The sequence below is a fragment of the Sebastes umbrosus genome, unplaced genomic scaffold (genome assembly GCF_015220745.1).
Source record: "Sebastes umbrosus isolate fSebUmb1 unplaced genomic scaffold, fSebUmb1.pri S34, whole genome shotgun sequence".
In the NCBI taxonomy this organism is placed as follows: Eukaryota; Metazoa; Chordata; class Actinopteri; order Perciformes; family Sebastidae; genus Sebastes; species Sebastes umbrosus.
In genome coordinates, this window is record NW_023618439.1 from 215,894 (window position 1) to 241,445 (window position 25,552).

The 25,552-nt window shown below is 45.6% G+C and overlaps 2 protein-coding genes across 6 annotated transcripts; one reads left to right on the top strand and one right to left on the bottom strand.

Moving 5' to 3' along the window:
* The first annotated feature begins 1,105 nt into the window (after window positions 1-1,105).
* On the top strand, window positions 1,106-7,491 carry LOC119484164 (interferon regulatory factor 2-binding protein 1-like). Its single transcript, XM_037762719.1, is given in 5 exon segments — window positions 1,106-1,392; window positions 1,746-1,766; window positions 2,028-2,926; window positions 2,928-3,876; window positions 6,350-7,491. Coding segments are annotated over 2 exon segments (1,806 nt in total). The 5' UTR covers window positions 1,106-1,392; window positions 1,746-1,766; window positions 2,028-2,044; the 3' UTR covers window positions 3,852-3,876; window positions 6,350-7,491.
* micu2 (mitochondrial calcium uptake 2) lies at window positions 7,489-24,462 on the bottom strand. Of its 5 annotated transcripts, none has more exons than XR_005205913.1 (13): window positions 24,134-24,461; window positions 22,980-23,109; window positions 19,168-19,199; window positions 18,962-19,037; window positions 17,783-17,830; window positions 17,485-17,567; window positions 15,831-15,884; window positions 15,627-15,724; window positions 13,758-13,929; window positions 13,496-13,604; window positions 11,448-11,605; window positions 7,675-8,659; window positions 7,489-7,644 (listed from the first exon to the last, which is right to left on the bottom strand). XR_005205913.1 is itself a non-coding variant. In XM_037762721.1 (13 exons), the coding sequence occupies exons 1-13, from the start codon at window positions 24,365-24,367 to the stop codon at window positions 8,558-8,560; spliced, it is 1,266 nt and encodes a 421-aa protein (XP_037618649.1). In that variant the 5' UTR covers window positions 24,368-24,462; the 3' UTR covers window positions 7,489-8,557. The 5 variants fall into 5 exon arrangements, 4 of the variants coding, with proteins under 4 accessions (XP_037618649.1, XP_037618651.1, XP_037618650.1 ...); XM_037762721.1 differs by having other exon boundaries at window positions 7,489-8,659; window positions 24,134-24,206; window positions 24,237-24,462; XM_037762723.1 differs by having other exon boundaries at window positions 7,489-8,659; window positions 24,134-24,182; window positions 24,219-24,462.
* Window positions 24,463-25,552: the final 1,090 nt, after the last annotated feature.

The window sequence follows — 25,552 nt, forward strand, 5'->3', positions numbered from 1 at the left end:
AATAATAATATAATAATATAGTAATATAATAATATAATAATATAATATAATATAATATAATAATAATATAATAATATAGTAATATAATAATATTATAATATAATAATCTAGTAATATAATATTATAATAACATAATAATATAATATAATAATATAACAATAATATAATATAACAATATAATAATATAATAATATAATAATAATATAATAATAATATAATATAATAATATAATATAATAATATAATAATATAACAATATAAAAACTTAATAATATAATAATATAGTAATATAATAATATAATATAATAATATAATAATATAATATAATAATATAATATAATAATATAATATAATAATATAATAATATAACAATATAATAATATAATAATAATATAATAATATAATAATATAATAATAATATAATATAATAATAATATAATATAATAATATAATAATATAACAATATAATAATATAATAATATAATATAATATAACAATATAATAATATAATAATAATATAATATAATATAATAATATTTATAATAATATAATAATATAATAATATAATATAATATAATAATATAATATAATATAATAATATAATATAATAATAATATAATATAATAATATTTATAATAATATAATATAATAATAATATAATATAATAATATAATATAATATAATATAATATAATATAATATAATAATAATATAATATAATATAATAATATTTATAATAATATAATAATATAATAATATAATATAATATAATAATATTTATAATAATATAATAATATAATAATATAATATAATATAATAATGTAATATAATATAATAATATAATATAATATAATAATATAATATAATATAATAATATAATATAATATAATATAATAATATAATATAATATAATAATAATATAATAATATAATAATATAATATAATATAATAATGTAATATAATATAATAATATAATATAATATAATAATATAATATAATATAATATAATATAATATAACACAGAGAGAAATCAACAGAAAGTGTCGTAAAGTAAAAAAGAAGACTTCATCTCCCAGAGTGCTTTGCGCTGGAGTCGCGTAGGTGTTTCCGGTGTCTTATAACATTTCACTTCCTCCCAGAGTCAGACCCGACCAGACCAGAACACCCCGACAGAACCCGACAGAACCCGACTGGAACCGTCTGGAACCGTCTGGAACCGTCCGGAACCGTCCGTACCGTGTTCCCGCCTTCAGTAACGGCCGGTTGGTTTCCATCGTTACCCGAGCAGCATGAAGCGCGCGCTGTAGGACCGCTGAGTGACGTAGCAGCGAGACCCGGGACCCGGTGAGGCCTCCTCCAGGTCCTCCAGCAGAGACAGAGACCAGGTCCTCCAGGTCCTCCAGGTCCTCCAGCAGAGAGCCAGAGACAGAGACAGGTCCTCCAGGTCCTCCAGGTCTGTAGAGAGCCAGAGACAGGTCCTCCAGGTCCTCCAGCAGAGACAGAGACCAGGTCCTCCAGGTCTGTAGAGAGCCAGAGACCAGGTCCTCCAGGTCCTCCAGCAGAGACAGAGACCAGGTCCTCCAGGTCCTCCAGCAGAGAGACAGAGACCAGGTCCTCCAGGTCCTCCAGGTCTGTAGAGAGCCAGAGACAGAGACAGAGACAGGTCCTCCAGCAGAGAGCCAGAGACAGAGACCAGGTCCTCCAGCAGAGACAGAGACCAGGTCCTCCAGCAGAGAGCCAGAGACAGAGACAGGTCCTCCAGGTCTGTAGAGAGCCAGAGACAGAGACAGAGACAGGTCCTCCAGCAGAGAGCCAGAGACAGAGACCAGGTCCTCCAGCAGAGACAGAGACCAGGTCCTCCAGCAGAGAGCCAGAGCCAGAGACAGGTCCTCCAGGTCGGTAGAGAGCCAGAGACAGAGACAGAGACAGGTCCTCCAGCAGAGAGCCAGAGCCAGAGACAGAGACAGAGACCAGGTCCTCCAGCAGAGACAGAGACCAGGTCCTCCAGCAGAGAGCCAGAGCCAGAGACAGGTCCTCCGGTAGAGCATGTCGTCCCCGTCCCCGTCCTCGTCCTCCGCGGGGGGCTCGCGCCGGCAGTGGTGCTACCTGTGCGACCTGCCGAAGCAGCCGTGGGCGATGCTGTGGGAGTTCAGCGAGGCGGTCTGCCGAGGCTGCGTCAACTACGACGGAGCGGACCGGATCGAGCTGCTCATAGACACGGCCCGACACCTGAAGACCCAGCACCAGAACCACAACCAGCACCAGCACCAGAACCAGGTCCTGGACGGACACGGCCGGTCTCCGGGTCCACCGGGTCCACCGGGTCCACAGCACCACGGGAAACCTCTGTACGGGTCCGGGTCCGCCCGCCTGCCCAACGGGCTGCACCGGGCCGAAGACGGGACCGGGTCGCTGTCCGAGTCCAGCAGGCAGAGCCCCAACACCAGCACCCGCAGACCCGTCGTCCCGGGTATGGGTCTGGGTCTGCACAGCTCCATCTCTCAAGCCCTGATGGCTCAGGGTCTGGTCGCCGCCCCCCACGGCCTGCTGGCCCCCCTAGCGGGGTCCAGAGCCGGGGTCGCCATACCCGTCTCGGCCGGGTCCATGCTGGGCGAAGTGGGTCGGAGACAGGTGGTCTCTCTGGGGGGTCTGGGAGTCGGAGTCGGGGCTAGCACCTCTGCTCTGGTGGGAATCGACCCGGCTCTCTGGAGGAACAACGAGGTGATGGCAGAACTCAACGAGGTGGCCCGCAGCCGGGTCGAAGGCTGGCCCAACCGGCCCAAAGCGGTCCGGGACGTCCTGATGGCGCTGAGCGGCTGCGTGCCCTTCAACGTGCGCTTCAGGAAAGACCACAACCTGACGGGTCGGGTTCTGGCCTTCGACACCGGCGCCACGCCGGAGTTCGAGCTGAAGGTGTTCGCGGAGTACCCCCGCCGGCTCCGGGATGATCTTCTCGGGCGTCCCGGACCTGGTCCGGCAGATGTTCCGCGACTCGGCCAAAGACGCGGGCAAAGCGGTGAACTCGGGGCTTCGCTACGTGGAGTACGAGAAGAGGCCCGGCACGGGAGACTGGCGCGGGCTGTCGGAGCTGCTGAACGACGGCGTGCGCATGTTCAAAGAGCCCCCTATTCCAGAGGTTCTGCCGCAGCCGGATGCGGGGATGCCCGTGGCGGCCGGCGGACGCCCGGCACTGGCGAAGGGCACGACCCGGCGCCGCAAGGCTTCTCCGGGCTCCGAGAACGGGGAGAGCGACGGGAGGCTCGACGGGAGGTCCGACGGGAGGCCCGACCACGCGGCGAGGGAGCCGTGGCCCCGAGGCGTCTACGCCGCCATGGAGCCTCTTCCTGGCATGGAGGGCCCGCCCCGGCTCCACAGCCAGCCCTCGCCCATCTCGGCGCTGATGGGCGTGGCAGACAGCCTGAGCTCCGGCCAGATGGCCAGAGACAGCCCCGGCGTGTCCACGGCCCACTCGTCCTCGGCGGGCCGCCCCACCAGCGGCAGCCCCTCCGCCGCCTCCACCTCCGTCTCCCAGGCCGCCGTGGGGCAGAGCGCCGGCGCCGGGGAGTCCACGAGCGGCGCCCAGGGCACCCTGCTCTGCTGCACTCTCTGCCGAGAGCGCCTGGAGGACACTCACTTCGTCCAGTGTCCCTCTGTCCCGCACCACAAGTTCTGCTTCCCATGTACCCGCGGGTTCATCCGCAGCCAGGGTCAGGGCGGCGAGGTGTACTGCCCCAGCGGCGAGCGCTGCCCGCTGGCCGGATCCTCCGTCCCCTGGGCCTTCATGCAGGGAGAGATCTCCACCATCCTCGCCGGGGACGGAGACGTCACGGTGAAGAAGGAGAGCGACCCTTGACCGCTCCACCCGGTCCTGGTGAATGGTAAGACGACGGTGTGGTCCCTCAGCCTTCTGTTAAAGATCTGTCTGAGGACGCAGCCGTCCTCGGAGGACGCAGCCGTCCTCGGAGGACGGCTGCGTCCTCAGACAGATCTTTAGACACATTTTAAACAGACTGAAGTTATCTAAACCAACATGAACATCTAAAGTCCCCGATATTTAACCCTGTGTCTCTGAGCCGTGTCTCTGAGCCGTGTCTCTGAGCGGTGAGGAGAGGCTTGAGGCTCTTTAGCTCAGTTTTCATCTTTTAATCGTCACTTAGATCATGAATCATGAGAGAGAGATCTTTGATCTTCTGAACTTTACAACAAAACATACAAAGTGTTGAGAATCATCGTCAGGAGAGGAGAGACTGGAGCGACTGCTCTGAAAGATGACTTACCAATAATCCAGCTAAATAACAACTCTTATAACTCCTCACCACAACGCTTTATAGCATTATACTATATACTATATACTATATATTATATATATGTATATATATAATATGTAGTATCAGTGTCCTGATGGCTGTACAACAAAATGACATTAAAGGTCTCAGATTGTAAAGAGTGAGGTTTTCATGTCTGTTATATCATAAAGCAGGTTTAAGTGTTTTATATAAATACTGTTAAACTATCAAAACACTCAGTATATACACGGAGAAACACACAGCCCGGATTCAGAAACTATACGTTTGAAACCAGCCGTCAGGATTTCTGTCCATTTGTGATGTCACAAATATACAATATATATTTAAATCATTAGAAGGTTTTAAACATTCTAAATGTGTCCCAGTTTATTTCCTGTTGCAGTGTATGTGAAAGACATCAGCTGACAGGAAGTAAACATGGACCCAACCTGTTGCCTAGCAACACAATTCCATTGAAATGCACTAAAACGGAGCGTTTGAGACAGACAGGTGAACACAGGTATATTCAGACAGGTGAATACAGGTATATTCAGACAGACAGGTGAACACAGGTATATTCAGACAGACAGGTGAACACAGGTATATTCAGACAGACAGGTGAACACAGGTATATTCAGACAGACAGGTGAATACAGGTATATTCAGACAGACAGGTGAACACAGGTATATTCAGACAGACAGGTGAACACAGGTATATTCAGACAGACAGGAGGAGAAACATAAAGGTGTTTTTAACATTGCAGCATGTAAACATGTTCTAGTAGAAACACTAAATACAAGAATGAAGCTGAAGATGAGCATCATACGGGACCTTTAAATAAATAAATAATAGTTTAATCTTTTTATAAAGGAACACAATCTCTACTAACTTTAGATCACCTGCCTGTTCACAGTGGAGATGTAACCCCCCCACCTCATCTGGTGTTTACAGCGCATGTTAAAACAGAGCATGTTGAAACAGAGCATGTTAAAACAGCATGTTAAAACAGAGCATGTTAAAACAGAGCATGTTAAAACAGCGCATGTTAAGAGAGCTGCAGTAGGCTGAATGTTTCATCACTGGGCAGACATCCCATAATAACCTTCCATCATGTTGTAATTGAAGTGTTGTGATAGTAAACTAGACTCCTGCTCCTCCTCATGGTTCTGTTTACAGGCTGCAGAACATCTAGCCTGACGGGACACTTTGACCAATCACAGGTCATTACAGAGAGAGAGAGCATTCCTATTGGCTGAGCTCCGGCTGGTGGGCGGAGCTTCTTGGTGTTTCCTCAACAGATCTCAACATGGCTGCCGGGTCACAAACGTTCTCATTCTACAGCTAAACCGTCACTACCAGATGATTCTGACAACATCTGAGGAGAGAAATAGACATTACAGGAACAGAGTATTGATCCATATCTGAACGCTCTCTCTCTCTGTAGTGACCTGTGATTGGTCAAAGTCTCCCGTCAGGCTAGATGTTCTGCAGCCTGTAAACAGCCATGAGGAGGAGCAGGAGTCTAGTTATCTCTCAGAACACTTCAATTACAACATGATGAAAGGTTATTATGGGATGTCTGCCCAATGATGAAAGGTTATTATGGGATGTCTGCCCAATGATGAAAGGTTATTATGGGATGTCTGTCCAGTGATGAAAGGTTATTATGGGATGTCTGCCCAATGATGAAAGGTTATTATGGGATGTCTGTCCAGTGATGAAAGGTTATTATGGGATGTCTGCCCAATGATGAAAGGTTATTATGGGATGTCTGTCCAGTGATGAAAGGTTATTATGGGATTTTGATACCAAAACCATTCAGCCTACTGCAGCTTTAATGATTTGCACAATGACGACTTTATGTCTAACAGTGCTGCCCCCCCCCCCTAACATGTACCCGCTGAAATATCCCGGCTGAAAGCCCTGATGTTCTGATGGTGTTTGTGTTCATGTTCTGTTTCTGGTTGTTCCAGATGATCCCAGACCCTCACACATGGTTCTGTTTGTGGTTCTGTTGTTCTCCTGCTGGTTGTTTGACCCGTTGTCTCTCTTCTCTCTCCTCAGTGGATCAAACACTTTGAAAGCACTTCCCTATTATCTGGAGCAGAGGTCCACGTCGGCTGCAGTTCATCATGTGTGCCTCTGAGAACAGAAGAACTCTGGAGAACCGGAGAACATCTACACACACACACACACACACACACACACACACACACACCGTTAACTAAAGACACAACAAGACTCACTTCAGAGAGGACACGTCTCCGTCTGTCTCCGTCTGTCGGGGCTCGGCTGGGCGGCGACATCTCGACCCAACGTTGAGTCCTGACCAAACCCCCCCCTCCCATCATCAGCCCTCCTCCTCCCATCATCAGGACTCGTCTTCAGACCTCGTCCCATCATCAGGACTCGTCTTCAGACCTCCTCCCATCATCAGGACTCGTCTTCAGGACTCGTCTTCAGACCTCCTCCCATCATCAGGACTCGTCTTCAGACCTCCTCCCATCATCAGGACTCGTCTTCAGGCCTCGTCTTCGGGCCTCGTCTTCAGGCCTCGTCCCATCATCAGGCCTCGTCTTCGGGCCTCGTCCTCAGGCCTCGTCCCATCAGAACTTGTCTTCAGGCCTCGTCCTGGAAGCCCCGGACAGAAAGCACACGCTTGTTTTAGGAACGACAATCTTCTTTTGTCCTTCATTTGTGTTCTTGTCCTCCATGTTGCGTCCCGTCCGTCCCCTCCAGACGGACGACGGGCGTTCCGACAGAATCGTCATTTCTCTTTGAAAAACAAATGAATGTTCAGAATGTGTCCGAACCCATCGAGTCCTTAACGCCAAGGATGTAAACCATGTAATCAACGATATGTCTCTTAGGTATTCTCCTTCTATTGTACGTCAAAAATGTGAATTTACTTTCAATATGGCTCTGTAATTTCTATTTTTGATACAATACAAATTTCTATGTATTTGTTTATAGTGATAAGAAGACCAAAGATGGCTTCATGCTCAATGTCCTTTTGTTGTATTGTAGCCGTGTCCGCTGTATTCACTGAGCGCCTCGGCGTCAGTCACTAATCTGTTCATCTATCACAGAGGTAAAACTTGTTATTGTCTATTTACTTTATCGATATATGTATGGTAAGATGATTAGCACCACTTTACTCATGTGATCTGCACAGGTCAATTCTACAATAAATTACTAAATAGTTATTAATCACAGCGGCTTTATTCTTTCACCCTAAGAGACACTGTTTTATACAACTTTATTACATACATATGTACATGGAAAACCAACACCACATATTATAGAAGCCCTTTAAATGCATCAACATCCTCTGAAGTAGCACCTTGAACCCAGTTAACCTGAACCCAGTTAACCCGAACCCAGCTAACCTTAAACCCAGTTAACCTTGAACCCAGCTAACCTTAAACCCAGTTAACCTAAATCACTGCCTCATCTAGACGACTATATCTGACTTTAGAGTGTTCTGTTCATTTAATCATTCACACATGGGGAGTGTTTCCTTCCTGCATTCAGCAGCTTCAACTGTTTCTGTTAGTCTGATTAAGTGTTTAACTTCTTCATATTTGTCTAATACAGTTTATAAAATCTGCCGCTCTGATGCCAGCAGACGGAGACGGAGGAACTCTGGGATGACTTAACGAGTTACCTTAACGAGTTGACTTAACGAGTTGACTTAATGAGTTGATGAGCAGCACGGTAGGACGGCTCAGTGGGATCTGGTTAGTTGGGTTAGTTAATCCCGATCAGGAGAAGATATCCCGGATATGTTGAACTGGCTTCATAGTACAGACCTCTGATGTTGTATTAACCCTTTAAATGCATCAACAGCCACTGAACTGAACCCAGTCAACCTGCTTTCTAAACACGCTGCTGCTGCTGAGTTCATGTGGAGTGCAAAGTAATTAAAAAGTGATTCATTCTGAATATAAACTGATCTGATGAAGCACAAAGACCAGAACTCTGCAGCAAACACAACACATACTGTAAACACCAACACCAGTTTCATATATCACATCATCATAACATCACACTATAGATTATTCATCTGTAAACACCAACACCAGTTTCATATATCACATCATCATAACATCACACTATAGATTATTCATCTGTAAACACGTCATCACAGTGGTGGGGATCCTTTGTGGTTACATTTATAATCTGGTTCACACCACTATACACCATTATAGCACAGCGAGGACGAGGGGAGCAGTGGTGTACTGTCGGAGGGACGGTGGTTCAGGAGGTGGTTCAGAAGGGGCACCCGGTGTCCCCCAGGGCCTCCTGAGCTGCCTTCACGGTCTCTCTCTTCACACACCTCCAGTAGCCAGAGAGGCCGTTCTGATGCTGCACCTGAGGACGGGACGGGACGGAGCTCATCAGTCTACACGATATATACTGTAAATACAGGTCCGTTTACCATTCAGCGTTCTGATGCTGCACCTGAGGACGGGACGGGACGGAGCTCATCACTATCTATCTATAGATATACATAAATGATGCTGAACCTGAGGACGGGACGGAGCTCATCACTATCTATCTAAAGATATACGTAAATGATGCTGCACCTGAGGACGGGACGGGACGTAGCTCATCAGTCTACACGATATATACTGTAAATACAGGTCCGTTTACCATTCAGTGTTCTGATGCTGCACCTGAGGACGGGACGGGACAGAGCTCATCACTATCTATCTAAAGATATACGTAAATGATGCTGAACCTGAGGACGGGACGGAGCTCATCACTATCTATCTATAGATATACATAAATGATGCTGCACCTGAGGACGGGACGGAGCTCATCACTATCTATCTAAAGATATACGTAAATGATGCTGCACCTGAGGACGGGACGGAGCTCATCACTATCTATCTATAGATATACGTAAATGATGCTGCACCTGAGGACGGGACGGAGCTCATCACTATCTATCTAAAGATATACGTAAATGATGCTGCACCTGAGGACGGGACGGGACGGAGCTCATCACTATCTATCTAAAGATATACGTAAATGATGCTGCACCTGAGTACGGGACGGGACGGAGCTCATCAGTCTACACGATATATACTGTAAATACAGGTCCGTTTACCATTCAGTGTTCTGATGCTGCACCTGAGGACGGGACGGGACGGAGCTCATCACTATCTATCTAAAGATATACGTAAATGATGCTGAACCTGAGGACGGGACGGGACGGAGCTCATCACTATCTATCTATAGATATACATAAATGATGCTGAACCTGAGGACGGGACGGGACGGAGCTCATCACTATCTATCTATAGATATACATAAATGATGCTGCACCTGAGGACGGGACGGAGCTCATCACTATCTATCTAAAGATATACATAAATGATGCTGCACCTGAGGACGGGACGGGACGGAGCTCATCACTATCTATCTATAGATATACATAAATGATGCTGCACCTGAGGACGGGACGGAGCTCATCACTATCTATCTAAAGATATACATAAATGATGCTGCACCTGAGGACGGGACGGAGCTCATCACTATCTATCTAAAGATATACGTAAATGATGCTGCACCTGAGGACGGGACGGGACGGAGCTCATCACTATCTATCTAAAGATATACGTAAATGATGCTGCACCTGAGGACGGGACGGGACGGAGCTCATCAGTCTACACGATATATACTGTAAATACAGGTCCGTTTACCATTCAGTGTTCTGATGCTGCACCTGAGGACGGGACGGGACGGAGCTCATCACTATCTATCTAAAGATATACGTAAATGATGCTGAACCTGAGGACGGGACGGGACGGAGCTCATCACTATCTATCTATAGATATACATAAATGATGCTGAACCTGAGGACGGGACGGAGCTCATCACTATCTATCTATAGATATACATAAATGATGCTGCACCTGAGGACGGGACGGAGCTCATCACTATCTATCTAAAGATATACATAAATGATGCTGCACCTGAGGACGGGACGGGACGGAGCTCATCACTATCTATCTAAAGATATACATAAATGATGCTGCACCTGAGGACGGGACGGAGCTCATCACTATCTATCTAAAGATATACATAAATGATGCTGCACCTGAGGACGGGACGGGACGGAGCTCATCACTATCTATCTATAGATATACATAAATGATGCTGCACCTGAGGACGGGACGGAGCTCATCACTATCTATCTAAAGATATACATAAATGATGCTGCACCTGAGGACGGGACGGAGCTCATCACTATCTATCTATAGATATACATAAATGATGCTGCACCTGAGGACGGGACGGAGCTCATCACTATCTATCTAAAGATATACATAAATGATGCTGCACCTGAGGACGGGACGGAGCTCATCACTATCTATCTATAGATATACATAAATGATGCTGCACCTGAGGACGGGACGGAGCTCATCACTATCTATCTATAGATATACATAAATGATGCTGCACCTGAGGACGGGACGGAGCTCATCACTATCTATCTATAGATATACATAAATGATGCTGCACCTGAGGACGGGACGGAGCTCATCACTATCTATCTAAAGATATACATAAATGATGCTGCACCTGAGGACGGGACGGAGCTCATCACTATCTATCTATAGATATACGTAAATGATGCTGCACCTGAGGACGGGACGGAGCTCATCACTATCTATCTATAGATATACGTAAATGATGCTGCACCTGAGGACGGGACGGAGCTCATCACTATCTATCTATAGATATTCGTAAATGATGCTGCACCTGAGGACGGGACGGAGCTCATCAGTCTAGTAGATATATACTGTATAGATGCAGGTCTGTTTACCGCTCAGGGTTAGGGGGAATATGCTTCTTCACCTTCTAGCTGAGAGTTGCAGCTTAAACAAGCAGATATAATAACGTGTTGGTGAGCTTTAGACCCGTTCCCATGTGGACAGAGCCAGGCCTGCTGGTTCCAGTCCAGCTAAGGCTAAGGCTAAGGCTAAGGCTAATGCTAATGCTAAGGCTAAGGCTGTAGCTTCATATTTAGCAGACAGATGTGAGGGAAGACCTGAACATCTAACACGCTGCAGGAGAACAGGTCGGATCATTGAACAGATGTTTTTATCAGACATGTTTGCAGCTAACTGTAAAGAGTGGACCGTCTGACCTTCAGCCCTCTCAGTACCCGGTCCTTCATCACCCCCATGAACTCCTTGTGGCTCAGGCAGTTGTCTCCGTCCATGTCGAACAGCTTGAACACCGTGTCCAGGACGTTCTCTGACAGGTCGTGGCCCGTGGCGATCCTCACGGCTCGCTTGAACTGGGCTGCAGGGAGAGGAAGGACAGGATGTAGTCGTGTTCTGTGTGTTTGAACTGGACCTCAGTGAGAGGAAGGACAGGATGTAGTCGTGTTCTGTGTGTTTGAACTGGACCTCAGTGAGAGGAAGGACAGGATGTAGTCATGTTCTGTGTGTTTGAACTGGACCTCAGTGAGAGGAAGGACAGGATGTAGTCGTGTTCTGTGTAAAGGTTGAACTGGACCTCAGTGAGAGGAAGGACAGGATGTAGTCGTGTTCTGTGTAAAGGTTGAACTGGACCTCAGTGAGAGGAAGGACAGGATGTAGTCGTGTTCTGTGTGTTTGAACTGGACCTCAGTGAGAGGAAGGACAGGATGTAGTCATGTTCTGTGTGTTTGAACTGGACCTCAGTGAGGAAGGACAGGATGTAGTCGTGTTCTGTGTAAAGGTTGAACTGGACCTCAGTGAGAGGAAGGACAGGATGTAGTCGTGTTCTGTGTAAAGGTTGAACTGGACCTCAGTGAGAGGAAGGACAGGATGTAGTCGTGTTCTGTGTGTTTGAACTGGACCTCAGTCAGAGGAAGGACAGGATGTAGAGGTTGAACTGGACCTCAGTGAGAGGAAGGACAGGATGTAGAGGTTGAACTGGACCTCAGTCAGAGGAAGGACAGGATGTAGAGGTTGAACTGGACCTCAGTCAGAGGAAGGACAGGATGTAGAGGTTGAACTGGACCTCAGTCAGAGGAAGGACAGGATGTAGAGGTTGAACTGGACCTCAGTCAGAGGAAGGACAGGATGTAGTCGTGTTCTGTGTGTTTGAACTGGACCTCAGTCAGAGGAAGGACAGGATGTAGAGGTTGAACTGGACCTCAGTGAGAGGAAGGACAGGATGTAGAGGTTGAACTGGACCTCAGTCAGAGGAAGGACAGGATGTAGAGGTTGAACTGGACCTCAGTCAGAGGAAGGACAGGATGTAGAGGTTGAACTGGACTTCAGTCAGAGGAAGGACAGGATGTAGAGGTTGAACTGGACCTCAGTCAGAGGAAGGACAGGATGTAGTCGTGTTCTGTGTAAAGGTTGAACTGGACCTCAGTGAGAGGAAGGACAGGATGTAGTCGTGTTCTGTGTGTTTGAACTGGACCTCAGTCAGAGGAAGGACAGGATGTAGAGGTTGAACTGGACCTCAGTCAGAGGAAGGACAGGATGTAGAGGTTGAACTGGACTTCAGTCAGAGGAAGGACAGGATGTAGAGGTTGAACTGGACCTCAGTCAGAGGAAGGACAGGATGTAGAGGTTGAACTGGACTTCAGTCAGAGGAAGGACAGGATGTAGAGGTTGAACTGGACTTCAGTCAGAGGAAGGACAGGATGTAGAGGTTGAACTGGACCTCAGTCAGAGGAAGGACAGGATGTAGAGGTTGAACTGGACCTCAGTCAGAGGAAGGACAGGATGTAGAGGTTGAACTGGACCTCAGTCAGAGGAAGGACAGGATGTAGTCGTGTTCTGTGTGTTTGAACTGGACCTCAGTCAGAGGAAGGACAGGATGTAGAGGTTGAACTGGACCTCAGTCAGAGGAAGGACAGGATGTAGAGGTTGAACTGGACTTCAGTCAGAGGAAGGACAGGATGTAGAGGTTGAACTGGACTTCAGTCAGAGGAAGGACAGGATGTAGAGGTTGAACTGGACCTCAGTCAGAGGAAGGACAGGATGTAGAGGTTGAACTGGACCTCAGTCAGAGGAAGGACAGGATGTAGAGGTTGAACTGGACCTCAGTCAGAGGAAGGACAGGATGTAGAGGTTGAACTGGACCTCAGTCAGAGGAAGGACAGGATGTAGAGGTTGAACTGGACCTCAGTGAGAGGAAGGACAGGATGTAGAGTTTAGAGGAAGCTAGTCAACAGGGGGGGGGGGGTGTTACCCATTCCAACGGGACGGCTGGCTCCGGTCACCAGCTTCATTGAGAAGGCGAAGTCCTCCAGGTTGTTGGAGAAGAGACAGAAGGCCTTGAACTCATCGAACGTGATGCTCTGAAAGATAAAAGGTCTGTTCAGTAACGTTCCTCACTGAGACGTTCCTCACTGAGAGACGTTCCTCACCGAGAGACGTCCCTCACGTCTCTCAGTGAGGACGTCTCTCACTGCACCGTACAGTACGGGGGGTGGTGGGGTTAGTCCTCTAACCTGGCCTGCAGGGATCCTCTTCCTCATGTTCTCCCAGTAGACCTCGTTGTCTTCTTCGTTGGTGTAGTGGAGCAGCCACTCTGCAAAGTCTTCTCTCCGCATGGTGTCCATCCCTTTGGAGAACTGCAGGAACTCCATCACCTGGACCTCAGCCTGCAGGTCCTCCATGAACCTGGACAACACAGACAGAGAGCTGGCTGGAGACGGGACGCTTTGAGAAGCAGCAGGAAGAACACCACCCAGTGAGTGAAAGCTGCAGAGCATCGCTGGACTGATTCAGTGATTCAGTGACTGAGGGTTGGAACCTGCTGTAGTCTGTGATTCAGTGATTCAGTGATTCAGTGATTCTGTGATTCAGTGATTCAGTGATTCTGTGATTCAGTGATTCAGTGTTTCAGTGTTTCAGTGATTCTGTGATTCAGTGATTCAGTGATTCTGTGATTCAGTGATTCAGTGATTCTGTGATTCTGTGATTCAGTGTTTCAGTGTTTCAGTGATTCTGTGATTCTGTGATTCAGTGATTCAGTGTTTCAGTGATTCAGTGTTTCAGTGATTCAGTGATTCAGTGTTTCAGTGATTCAGTGATTCTGTGATTCAGTGATTCAGTGATTCTGTGATTCTGTGATTCTGTGATTCAGTGATTCAGTGTTTCAGTGATTCAGTGATTCAGTGTTTCAGTGTTTCAGTGTTTCAGTGATTCAGTGATTCAGTGATTCTGTGATTCAGTGATTCAGTGACTCAGTGACTCAGTGATTCAGTGATTCAGTGACTCAGTGACTCAGTGATTCAGTGATTCAGTGACTGAGGGTTGGAACCTGCTGTAGTCTGTGATTCAGTGATTCAGTGATTCAGTGATTCAGTGACTCAGTGATTCAGTGATTCAGTGATTCAGTGACTGAGGGTTGGAACCTGCTGTAGTCTGTGATTCAGTGATTCAGTGATTCAGTGATTCAGTGACTCAGTGATTCAGTGATTCAGTGACTGAGGGTTGGAACCTGCTGTAGTCTGTGATTCAGTGATTCAGTGATTCAGTGATTCAGTGATTCAGTGATTCAGTGATTCAGTGACTGAGGGTTGGAACCTGCTGTAGTCGGTGTTTTTTGTGATGTGTTTTGACATGTCTCCAGTAGTACTAATCCTTGTGGGTAGACTGGTTCCTACTGGTCTGTAGACGTACTGTAACAGGGTGGGACTCTTCCTAAGAGTGTGACTAACAGATTAACATCCTGACACAGGGAGAAAGTGAAAGTTTACGCTGAACCTCCTGAACTCCTCTGAGTTCACTCCAGAAACAAATCCTCAGAGAGAAACAGTCATTAAAGAGTACTTAGTGTATTTATTAATTTAATGCTTCTAGTTGTTGTAGAAGTAGATTACTCTGCTCTGGGGGGGGGACAGTATCTTTATTGTCTGTTATTCTGTTGATGCTATGATGATGATCTGAATCATTTAAACCTTCTGTTGGAAATATTTCACATTTTATAAGACAACATGAGACAGTAATTCATGGGGACAGAAATGTTTCTGCGTACCAGGAAGGACCTGCGTATGGACGGACGGACGGACAGACGGACGGACAGAATTTAATCATTTAGCATTGAAAGATTTACACATTGAATTCTGACGAACACAAAGGATGTTCAACGGTAGAGATGAGGACTGTTCATCTGGATTATAAAGAGGCCAGATGGACGTCCTGCTACCGTGACTACAGGACACTACAGGACGCTACAGGACGCTAGAGGACACTACAGGACACTACAGGACTCTACAGGACTCTACAGGACGCTAGAGGACACTACAGGACACTACAGGACTCTACAGGACGCTAGAGGACACTACAGGACACTACAGGACAGTGTTCCTCACCTCCTGAACTCCTGATACTGTAACTTGTTCCCTCCTGTCTTCCCGAAGAAGTAGGCCTGCAGAGTTGTGTTCACTCCTTCTCCGTCTTCCACTGCTTTCTGTTTCACATCCAGAGAACAACATCATCATGATATGTAATCAATATGATATCAGAATATCAAGTAGTGTTACAGACGGTGACGAGCTGACGGGATTAACACCCACCTCGGTGCCGTCTTTGGGAACTCTGGCTTTACTCTTTCCGATGATTTTCTTCAGCTTCAGAAGAAACAGAAACATTCCAACAACGTTAACGTCTGATAACCAGAGATATGAACCATTACCTTCAGTGATGTGACCCTCCTGTACATCCCTCCTTACTGACCTGAACAACCCACAGATAGAACCTGGTATATCATATTATATTATATTATAACCTATTATATTATATCATATTATAACCTATTATATTATATTATAACCTATTATATTATATTATATTATATTATATTATAACCTATTATATTATATTATATTATATTATATCCTATTATATTATATTATATTATAACCTATTATATTATATTATATCCTATTATATTATATTATATTATAACCTATTATATCATATTATATTATATTATAACCTATTATATTATATTATATTATATCATATTATAGATCTAATCACACAACAGACAGTCCATGCATCTCTTCCTCCTCTTCTATTGAACACTTTATGCACCAAGTCACAACATGAAACTAGGACAGCGTGCCAACATGCAGTCTACCAGCCGAGGCCTCATCTAACTGCTTTCCCATTTCCACACTTTGTGCCTCCTCGTCTCCTCGTCTCCTCGTCTCCTCGTCTCCTCGCCTCCTCGCCTCCTCGCCTCGTCTCCTCCAGCTTGTGACCCGGAAATTGATCTGATCTTGAAGGACATCCCGTTTCCTAACATGCATCTGGAGGAGCTCCAGTATCAGTGAGGACACACCGGTGGTGTATAGGAGGCGTCTGGAGGAGCTCCAGTATCAGTGAGGACACACCGGTGGTGTATAGGAGGCGTCTGGAGGAGCTCCAGTATCAGTGAGGACACACCGGTGGTGTATAGGAGGCGTCTGGAGGAGCTCCAGTATCAGTGAGGACACACCGGTGGTGTATAGGAGGCGTCTGGAGGAGCTCCAGTATCAGTGAGGACACACCGGTGGTGTATAGGAGGCGTCTGGAGGAGCTCCAGTATCAGTGAGGACACACCGGTGGTGTATAGGAGGCGTCTGGAGGAGCTACAGTATGCCTGTTGCCTTGACTTCTCCGTCCTCGCGTCTCTTCCTCGCTGCGACTAAGATGCGAGGAGAGGATTGGAGGAGAGGAGTCGAGGAGAGGAGTGGAGGAGAGGAGCCGAGGAGAGGAGCCGAGGAGAGGAGCGGAGGAGAGGAGAGGAGTCGAGGAGAGGAGGGGAGGAGAGGAGAGGAGAGGAGGATGTATAAACTGTGAAATGGGAAAGGCCTCTGGAGTCCAGACGGAGCACACTGAGGTGTTCAGAGTCGGGTTGGAACAGAGACTTTAAATGAAGGGACTCCAGTGAGGAGCTGATCTCAGGCTGCAGACATGCAAACACATGATGATGAAACACAGCTAACAGCTAGCAGCTAGCAGTGCAGCTCCGCCTCACCTGCTCACCTTCTCACCTTCTCACGGGTCCATACTTACAGCTGAGGGAGCGTCAGCTCTTGAGGCAGCATTAAAGGTGGCAATAGTTTGAGATTTAAACAACAGAATCAAAATCCTCTCTGAGCAACACGTCCTCCATGATCACAGTGTTCAGTATCACTACAGTACAACATTATAAAACACTGATATAGATATCAGAGGTCTCACCTTGAGGAACTCCTTCTGGTCCACCTGCTCATTGCCGTCCACATCAAGCATTCTGAAAGCGATATGAAATCCTGTCCGCGGCTCTGCAACAGTAACAGTCAGTCATCTGAGCTCTGTATTATAACATTATAGAAGAGCTCACATGGATCAATGCACTCGGTTAGTAGAGCAAACAGGCGTTAGTCAACACAGCCTGGAAGACAGGAAAGTCACAAAATCAGATCCATTCAGCACGACACCGCTGAGAGTCGAGGGAAGACCTAGAGAGGCTCATGTAAAGGTCTGGGAGGCTACTCACTGGTCAGGATGGTCAGCAGGAACAGATACTCTGTGTAGGAGATCAGACCTGCAGGACACAACACAGAGAAGAAGATAACCAACAGATACTCTGTGAACACACAGACGTCAGTGTTCCCCCGGTAACGCGTTATAATAACTAGCATTAATAAAGGGTAAACTGATGGTTAAAGGGACAGTGTGAAGGACTCGGCAGCATCTAGTGGTGTGGTTGCAGATTGCAACCAGCTGAGTCCTGCTCCTCTCACTGCTCCCTCGCCAACGCTGAGGTAACGTGAGCCGCCTCACTCAGAGGTCATCCATACCATAATAACACTACTTTACTTTAGTTCTGATGTCAGTCAGTAAGAACTGATCCCACATCTGGATCCAGCATGTTGGATGTGAGATGTTGGATGTTGGATGTGAGATGTTGGATGTTAGATGTTGGATGTTGGATGTTGGATGTGAGATGTTGGATGTTGGATGTGAGATGTTAGATGTTGGATGTGAGATGTTATATGTGAGATGTTGGATGTGAGATGTTGGATGTGAGATGTTAGATGTCGGATGTTGGATGTTGGATGTGAGATGTTAGATGTTGGATGTTGGATGTGAGATGTGAGATGTTGGATGTTGGATGTTATATGTGAGATGTTGGATGTGAGATGTTGGATGTTAGATGTTGGATGTGAGATGTTGGATGTGAGATGTTGGATGTGAGATGTTGGATGTTAGATGTTGGATGTGAGATGTTGGATGTGAGATGTTGGATGTTATATGTGAGATGTGAGATGTTGGATGTGAGATGTTGGATGTTGGATGTGAGATGTTGGATGTGAGATGTTGGATGTTAGATGTTGGATGTGAGATGTTGGATGTTAGATGTTGGATGTTAGATGTTGGATGTGAGATGTTGGATGTGAGATGTTGGATGTTGGATGTGAGATGTTGGATGTGAGATGTTGGATGTTATATGTGAGATGTGAGATGTTGGATGTGAGATGTTGGATGTGAGATGTTGGATGTTGGATGTGAGATGTTGGATGTGAGATGTTGGATGTGAGATGTTGGATGTTGGATGTGAGATGTTGGATGTTGGATGTTGGATGTTGGATGTGAGATGTTGGATGTTGTATGTGAGATGTTGGATATTAGATGTTAGATGTGAGTTAACTGTGCTGACAGATGGAGGACTCACCGTTGTCTCCGATGGTTCTGAACAGCTCATCACCGGCTGCAGCTTTAGCGGCAGCGTCCAACATCTTGTTCACTTCCTGTACAGAAACAGATCAGAGATCAGAGATCAGAGTGAACTGATGACCAGGCTCTACAGGTATATATTATGAACACAGGGTGGTGATGATGATGATGATGATGATGATGATGATGATGATGGGAGCGTACTTGTGTTGTTAGAATCCTCTTCTGCAGCTTCCCTACATGAGGAGAAACAGAACAGATCCGTTAATAAGACGACACTAAACTGAATGAATAACAGCACAAGGAGGCTTTATACATACATATATACATATACATATATATATATATGTGCATATACATATACATATATACACGTATATATATATATATATATATATATATATATATATATATATATATATATATATACACACACATGTGTATATATATATATATACACATGTGAATGATCAGTGGAAGCAGCTCCAGAGGCTTCATGCTCCTGATCAGACTTCTACTGATCAGACCATGAAGACCAATGAGCGACGGATGGCTTCAATTATAGATTTAGGTCTTCTTTATAACCTGAACAGAGAATTACTCACACTAAAAATACTTTGCTTTTACTTAACTGAGCTTTTGTTTTGGTACATGTGCTTGATCTTACGGTGCCCCTGTGACCTGTGTACTGTGTACTGTGACCTGTGTACTGTGTACTGTGACCTGTGTACTGTGTACTGTGTACTGTGACCTGTGACCTGTGACCTGTGTACTGTGACCTGTGACCTGTGACCTGTGTACTGTGACCTGTGTACTGTGACCTGTGTACTGTGTACTGTGTACTGTGTACTGTTCACATACAGGTGACATATAACAGGAAACACCAACACCACAGGTAAGGTGAGTAAGGTGAGCTTCAGCTTCAGCGCTGCTGGACACGTCCTACACGTCTCTGCAACTATACTGGAGGGATGAAAACATGATTCCACTAATACAGAGTCTGTCTATCATGTCAGACCAGGACCAGAGGTGTCCAACTGGGTGGAGATCTGTGGGGTGTTCTGGTCAGAGGGTTAGTGGTTCAGGTTAGATCTGGGGTGTTCTGGTCAGAGGGTTAGTGGTTCTGGTTAGATCTGTGTGGTGGTCTGGTCAGAGGGTTAGTGGTTCTGGTTAGATCTGTGTGGTGGTCTGGTCAGAGGGTTAGTGGTTCAGGTTAGATCTGTGTGGTGGTCTGGTCAGAGGGTTAGTGGTTCAGGTTAGATCTGTGTGGTGGTCTGGTCAGAGGGTTAGTGGTTCAGGTTAGATCTGTGTGGTGGTCTGGTCAGAGGGTTAGTGGTTCAGGTTAGATCTGTGTGGTGGTCTGGTCAGAGGGTTAGTGGTTCAGGTTAGATCTGTGTGGTGTTCTGGTCAGAGGGTTAGTGGTTCAGGTTAGATCTGTGTGGTGTTCAGGTCAGAGGGTTAGTGGTTCAGGTTAGATCTGTGTGGTGTTCAGGTCAGAGGGTTAGTGGTTCAGGTTAGATCTGTGTGGTGTTCTGGTCAGAGGGTTAGTGGTTCAGGTTAGATCTGTGTGGTGTTCTGGTCAGAGGGTTAGTGGTTCAGGTTAGATCTGTGTGGTGGTCTGGTCAGAGGGTTAGTGGTTCAGGTTAGATCTGTGTGGTGTTCTGGTCAGAGGGTTAGTGGTTCAGGTTAGATCTGGCTGCAGGTTTCTCTCCTTGCTCATCAGGAGTCATTGGTATCACCTGAGATCAGCCTCAGCTGCTGGTAATCAGCCTGCTGGGAGGCTGTATCAGCAGGTTGGCTGCTCAGTTGGTTGTGTGTCTGCAGAGGGTCAACACCTTCAGTTGGCTCTCTGGGTTTACGTTGTGTTGGGTGTTTTGTGGGGTTTAGTGATTTAGAGTGTGCACATCTTTAGTCAGCCTCGACTTCTCTTTTGTGTCTCAACGTACATCTCATTTGGTCTGATACCTTCTGTGTTGGTCTGTCATCATTGTTGGTAGATTTAGTGGGCGGCTGTGAGGAGTTATATTATATCAGAGTCTCCTTTTAGAACCCAAGAGACCCTTTTATTATTATTATTATTATTATTATTAGTGTGTGCAGTTTATTTATTTGTTAGTTTCCCAGTAGCGACAGGTTTTTGTTTTCCTGGGTTACCTGGAGGGCAGACCAGACCAGACCAGGGCAGAGCAGAGCAGAGCGGAGCGGGGAGCGATGAGTGTATAGACGGTAAGTAGATGATGAGCGTATAGACGGTCAGTAGATGGTGAGGGTATAGACGGTCAGTAGATGATGAGCGTATAGACGGTCAGTAGATGATGTGTATAGACGGTCAGTAGATGATGAGCGTATAGACGGTCAGTAGATGGTGAGTGTATAGACGGTCAGTAGATGATGAGCGTATAGATGGTCAGTAGAGGGTGAGTGTATAGACGGTCAGTAGATGATGAGGGTATAGACGGTCAGTAGAGAATGAGGGTATAGACGGTCAGTAGATGGTGAGTGTATAGACGGTCAGTAGATGATGTGTATAGACGGTCAGTAGATGATGAGCGTATAGACGGTCAGTAGATGGTGAGTGTATAGACGGTCAGTAGATGATGAGCGTATAGACGGTCAGTAGATGGTGAGGGTATAGACGGTCAGTAGATGATGAGTGTATAGACGGTCAGTAGATGGTGAGTGTATAGACGGTCAGTGGATGATGAGCGTATAGACGGTCAGTAGATGGTGAGTGTATAGACGGTCAGTAGATGATGAGCGTATAGACGGTCAGTAGATGGTGAGGGTATAGACGGTCAGTAGATGATGAGTGTATAGACGGTCAGTAGATGGTGAGTGTATAGACGGTCAGTAGATAATGAGCGTATAGACGGTCAGTAGATGGTGAGGGTATAGACGGTCAGTAGATGATGTGTATAGACGGTCAGTGGATGATGAGCGTATAGACGGTCAGTAGATGGTGAGGGTATAGACGGTCAGTAGATGATGAGCGTATAGACGGTCAGTAGAGGGTGAGTGTATAGACGGTCAGTAGATGATGAGGGTATAGACGGTCAGTAGATGATGAGGGTATAGACGGTCAGTAGAGAATGAGGGTATAGACGGTCAGTAGATGGTGAGTGTATAGACGGTCAGTAGATGATGTGTATAGACGGTCAGTAGATGATGAGCGTATAGACGGTCAGTAGATGGTGAGTGTATAGACGGTCAGTAGATGATGAGTGTATAGACGGTCAGTAGATGGTGAGTGTATAGACGGTCAGTAGATGATGAGCGTATAGACGGTCAGTAGATGGTGAGGGTATAGACGGTCAGTAGATGATGAGTGTATAGACGGTCAGTAGATGGTGAGTGTATAGACGGTCAGTAGATAATGAGCGTATAGACGGTCAGTAGATGGTGAGGGTATAGACGGTCAGTAGATGATGTGTATAGACGGTCAGTGGATGATGAGCGTATAGACGGTCAGTAGATGGTGAGGGTATAGACGGTCAGTAGATGATGAGTGTATAGACGGTCAGTAGATGGTGAGTGTATAGACGGTCAGTAGATGGTGAGCGTATAGACGGTCAGTAGAGGGTGAGGGTATAGACGGTCAGTAGATGATGTGTATAGACGGTCAGTAGAGAATGAGGGTATAGACGGTCAGTAGAGAATGAGGGTATAGACGGTCAGTAGAGAATGAGGGTATAGACGGTCAGTAGAGAATGAGGGTATAGACGGTCAGTAGAGAATGAGGGTATAGACGGTCAGTAGATGATGTGTATAGACGGTCAGTAGAGAATGAGGGTATAGACGGTCAGTAGATGATGTGTATAGACGGTCAGTAGAGAATGAGGGTATAGACGGTCAGTAGATGATGTGTATAGACGGTCAGTAGAGAATGAGGGTATAGACGGTCAGTAGAGAATGAGGGTATAGACGGTCAGTAGAGAATGAGGGTATAGACGGTCAGTAGATGATGTGTATAGACGGTCAGTAGAGAATGAGGGTATAGACGGTCAGTAGATGCTTACGGTCAACATTCTCCAGCATCACAGAGAACAGGAAGTCTCTGGGGGTCATGTAGGGCTCCTGGTCGTAAACCACCGAGGCAAACTGGTTGAAACGGATCTTTCTGGCAGAGAGATGGGGAGCTGCAGCTTCCTGGAACACAGTCACACATACACATCACTAGTACTAGTACTGTAGTACTGTATACTACTGAACCACGGTAGTAGTACTGTAGTAGTAGTACTACTGTAGTACTGTTGTAGTAGTACTAGTAGTAGTAGTGTAGTAGTGGTAGTGTTGTAGTAGTAGTACTGTAGTAGTAGTAGTACTGTTGTAGTAGTGGTGTAATAGTACTGTAGTAGTGGTAGTGTTGTAGTAGTAGTACTGTAGTAGTAGTAGCACTGTTGTAGTAGTGGTGTAGTAGTACTGTAGTAATAACAGTAGTAGTGATAAACAGGTGTGTGAGTAGTGTGTGTGTAGTGTGTGTGTGAGTAGTGTGTGTGGTGTGTGAGTAGTGTGTGTGTGTGTGTGTGTGTGTGAGTAGTGTGTGTGTGGTGTGTGTGTGTGGTGTGTGAGTGAGTAGTGTGTGTGGTGTGTGAGTAGTGTGTGTGTGTGTGTGTGTGAGTAGTGTGTGTGGTGTGTGTGTGAGTAGTGTGTGTGGTGTGTGAGTAGTGTGTGTGAGTAGTGTGTGTGTGGTGTGTGTGTGTGGTGTGTGAGTGAGTAGTGTGTGTGGTGTGTGAGTAGTGTGTGTGTGTGTGTGTGTGAGTAGTGTGTGTGGTGTGTGTGTGAGTAGTGTGTGTGGTGTGTGAGTAGTGTGTGTGAGTAGTGTGTGTGTGGTGTGTGTGTGTGGTGTGTCACTGAGTGACAGCTGGGGGCGTTATATTATAATAATATAATATAATATCAGTTAGTTGTTGATGCAGTACAAAGTATTTACAGCCTTTCTGTGTATATTAGGCAGTATATATAAACACATGTATATATCAGAGGTCCAGAGGTGTACTGTCAGTAATACACAGTATATCAGGTAGTATACTAGTATACTACTAGTATACTACTAGTAGTATACTAGTATACTACTAGTAGTATACTAGTATACTACTAGTATATGATCAGTATTGATCCAGTGGATGATGTAATGGTGTGATGATGTGATGATGTGATGGTGTGTACTCACTGTTGGAGTCTCAGCAGCATGAAGAACACAGAGCAGAGTCCTGCTAGCACTAGCATTAGCATTAGCATTAGCACTAGCATTAGCATTAGCACTAGCATTAGCATTAGCATTAGCATTAGCATGGTAATAACAGAGCAGTCCGGTTCCGATGACGGAGCCCAGAACACCCGGCCCCACCGCCCTGCTCCTCAGAGCCGTCCTGAGGACAGCAGAGACTCTGATCCAGCTGGACATGATGCAGGAAGCTAACAACCAGGCTAACTGAAGCTAACTGAAGCTAACTGAAGCTAACAGCAAGGCTTCCGGGGCTGCGCACACAGGCTGCGCAGCCCTTATGTATGTTCTTTGATAGTGCCACGCCCACCACTGGGTGACGTCACGCCCTGAAACGGTTCCGGAAAGACCATACATGGCCATGGAATAAATAAAGGGATGATTCAGGTAAAACAGATAAAGACATCCTGACAATGTGAATTAAATCATCTAAAACCTAACTTCAGGACACAGCTCATTAATTTAGCTAAAATACTTTCAGTGATCACAAATGTAAAGATCCCTGCAGATATAAGAAAAAAGACTGCTTTGAATATTAAATTAATATTAAATATGGTTTTCCCACAGAAAACTTCAATGACTTTGTTAAAACATCTTAAAATAGCATCTCCTCCTCTGGATGTGTTAGGGAGGGAGGACCTCGTTCTCATTCTGCCTACTGAAGCTTTAATATCTACTGCAGTGATCAATCAGACAATACATCAACTGTTCATCTGAGGCGTCTTTAACATTCTAACTTAGATGAACCGTAATATTATAAAGTGTCCGTCACCACGCTATAGACCTACAGAGGGGAAAGAAGACAACATGAAGTGATGAACAGATTTTATGAGACCATATTTCCACAGACGGATATTGGCAGATTCATTCAATTCAATAAACTCATCATAATTCAATGTACATTCTTAAAACATACATCAAGTTGTGCAGATTTTGTGCAATGCTGTGTATACATGTATGTTTTATAATAGAATAGACGCTGCATGACCACGTCTGTCTTCCACCGTGCACGAGCCTTTAGTGCAAAACAAGCCTTTATTTTTACTCAGATAAATTATTCACACACATTTTATTTAAAAGTGCACGTACGTAGCTGGGATGAGATTCAGCATCGGCTGCTATAAGAAAGCCATAAATACAGCGTGGAAATGTTTGCAATGTGCCAGTTACAGATGTGTTCAGGAGCAGGACTCCGTCTGGAGAGCAGCAGCAGCTCTTCAGTGGATCTCCAGCAGAGCTTCAGTCCTGCAGTCAGCTCCAACTCCACCGTGTGTTTCCTTATCAACGGCATATCTACACACTTTACTGTGTTATCATATCTTACTGTACGTACCACCTCCAACATCTTTACTGTGTGTTATCATA

Bases quoted from the DNA above. Each gene is read 5' to 3' on its own strand.
- micu2 (XM_037762720.1), bottom strand. From the start codon at position 24,367: ATGTCCAGCTGGATCAGAGTCTCTGCTGTCCTCAGGACGGCTCTGAGG. The intron at 17,568-17,782 runs GTGAGTAGCCTC...TTACTGTTGCAG, and splicing joins CCTGCTGACCATCCTGACCA to AGCCGCGGACAGGATTTCAT. The intron at 13,930-15,626 runs GTGAGGAACACT...TGTGTTGTCCAG, and splicing joins CAGTATCAGGAGTTCAGGAG to GTTCATGGAGGACCTGCAGG.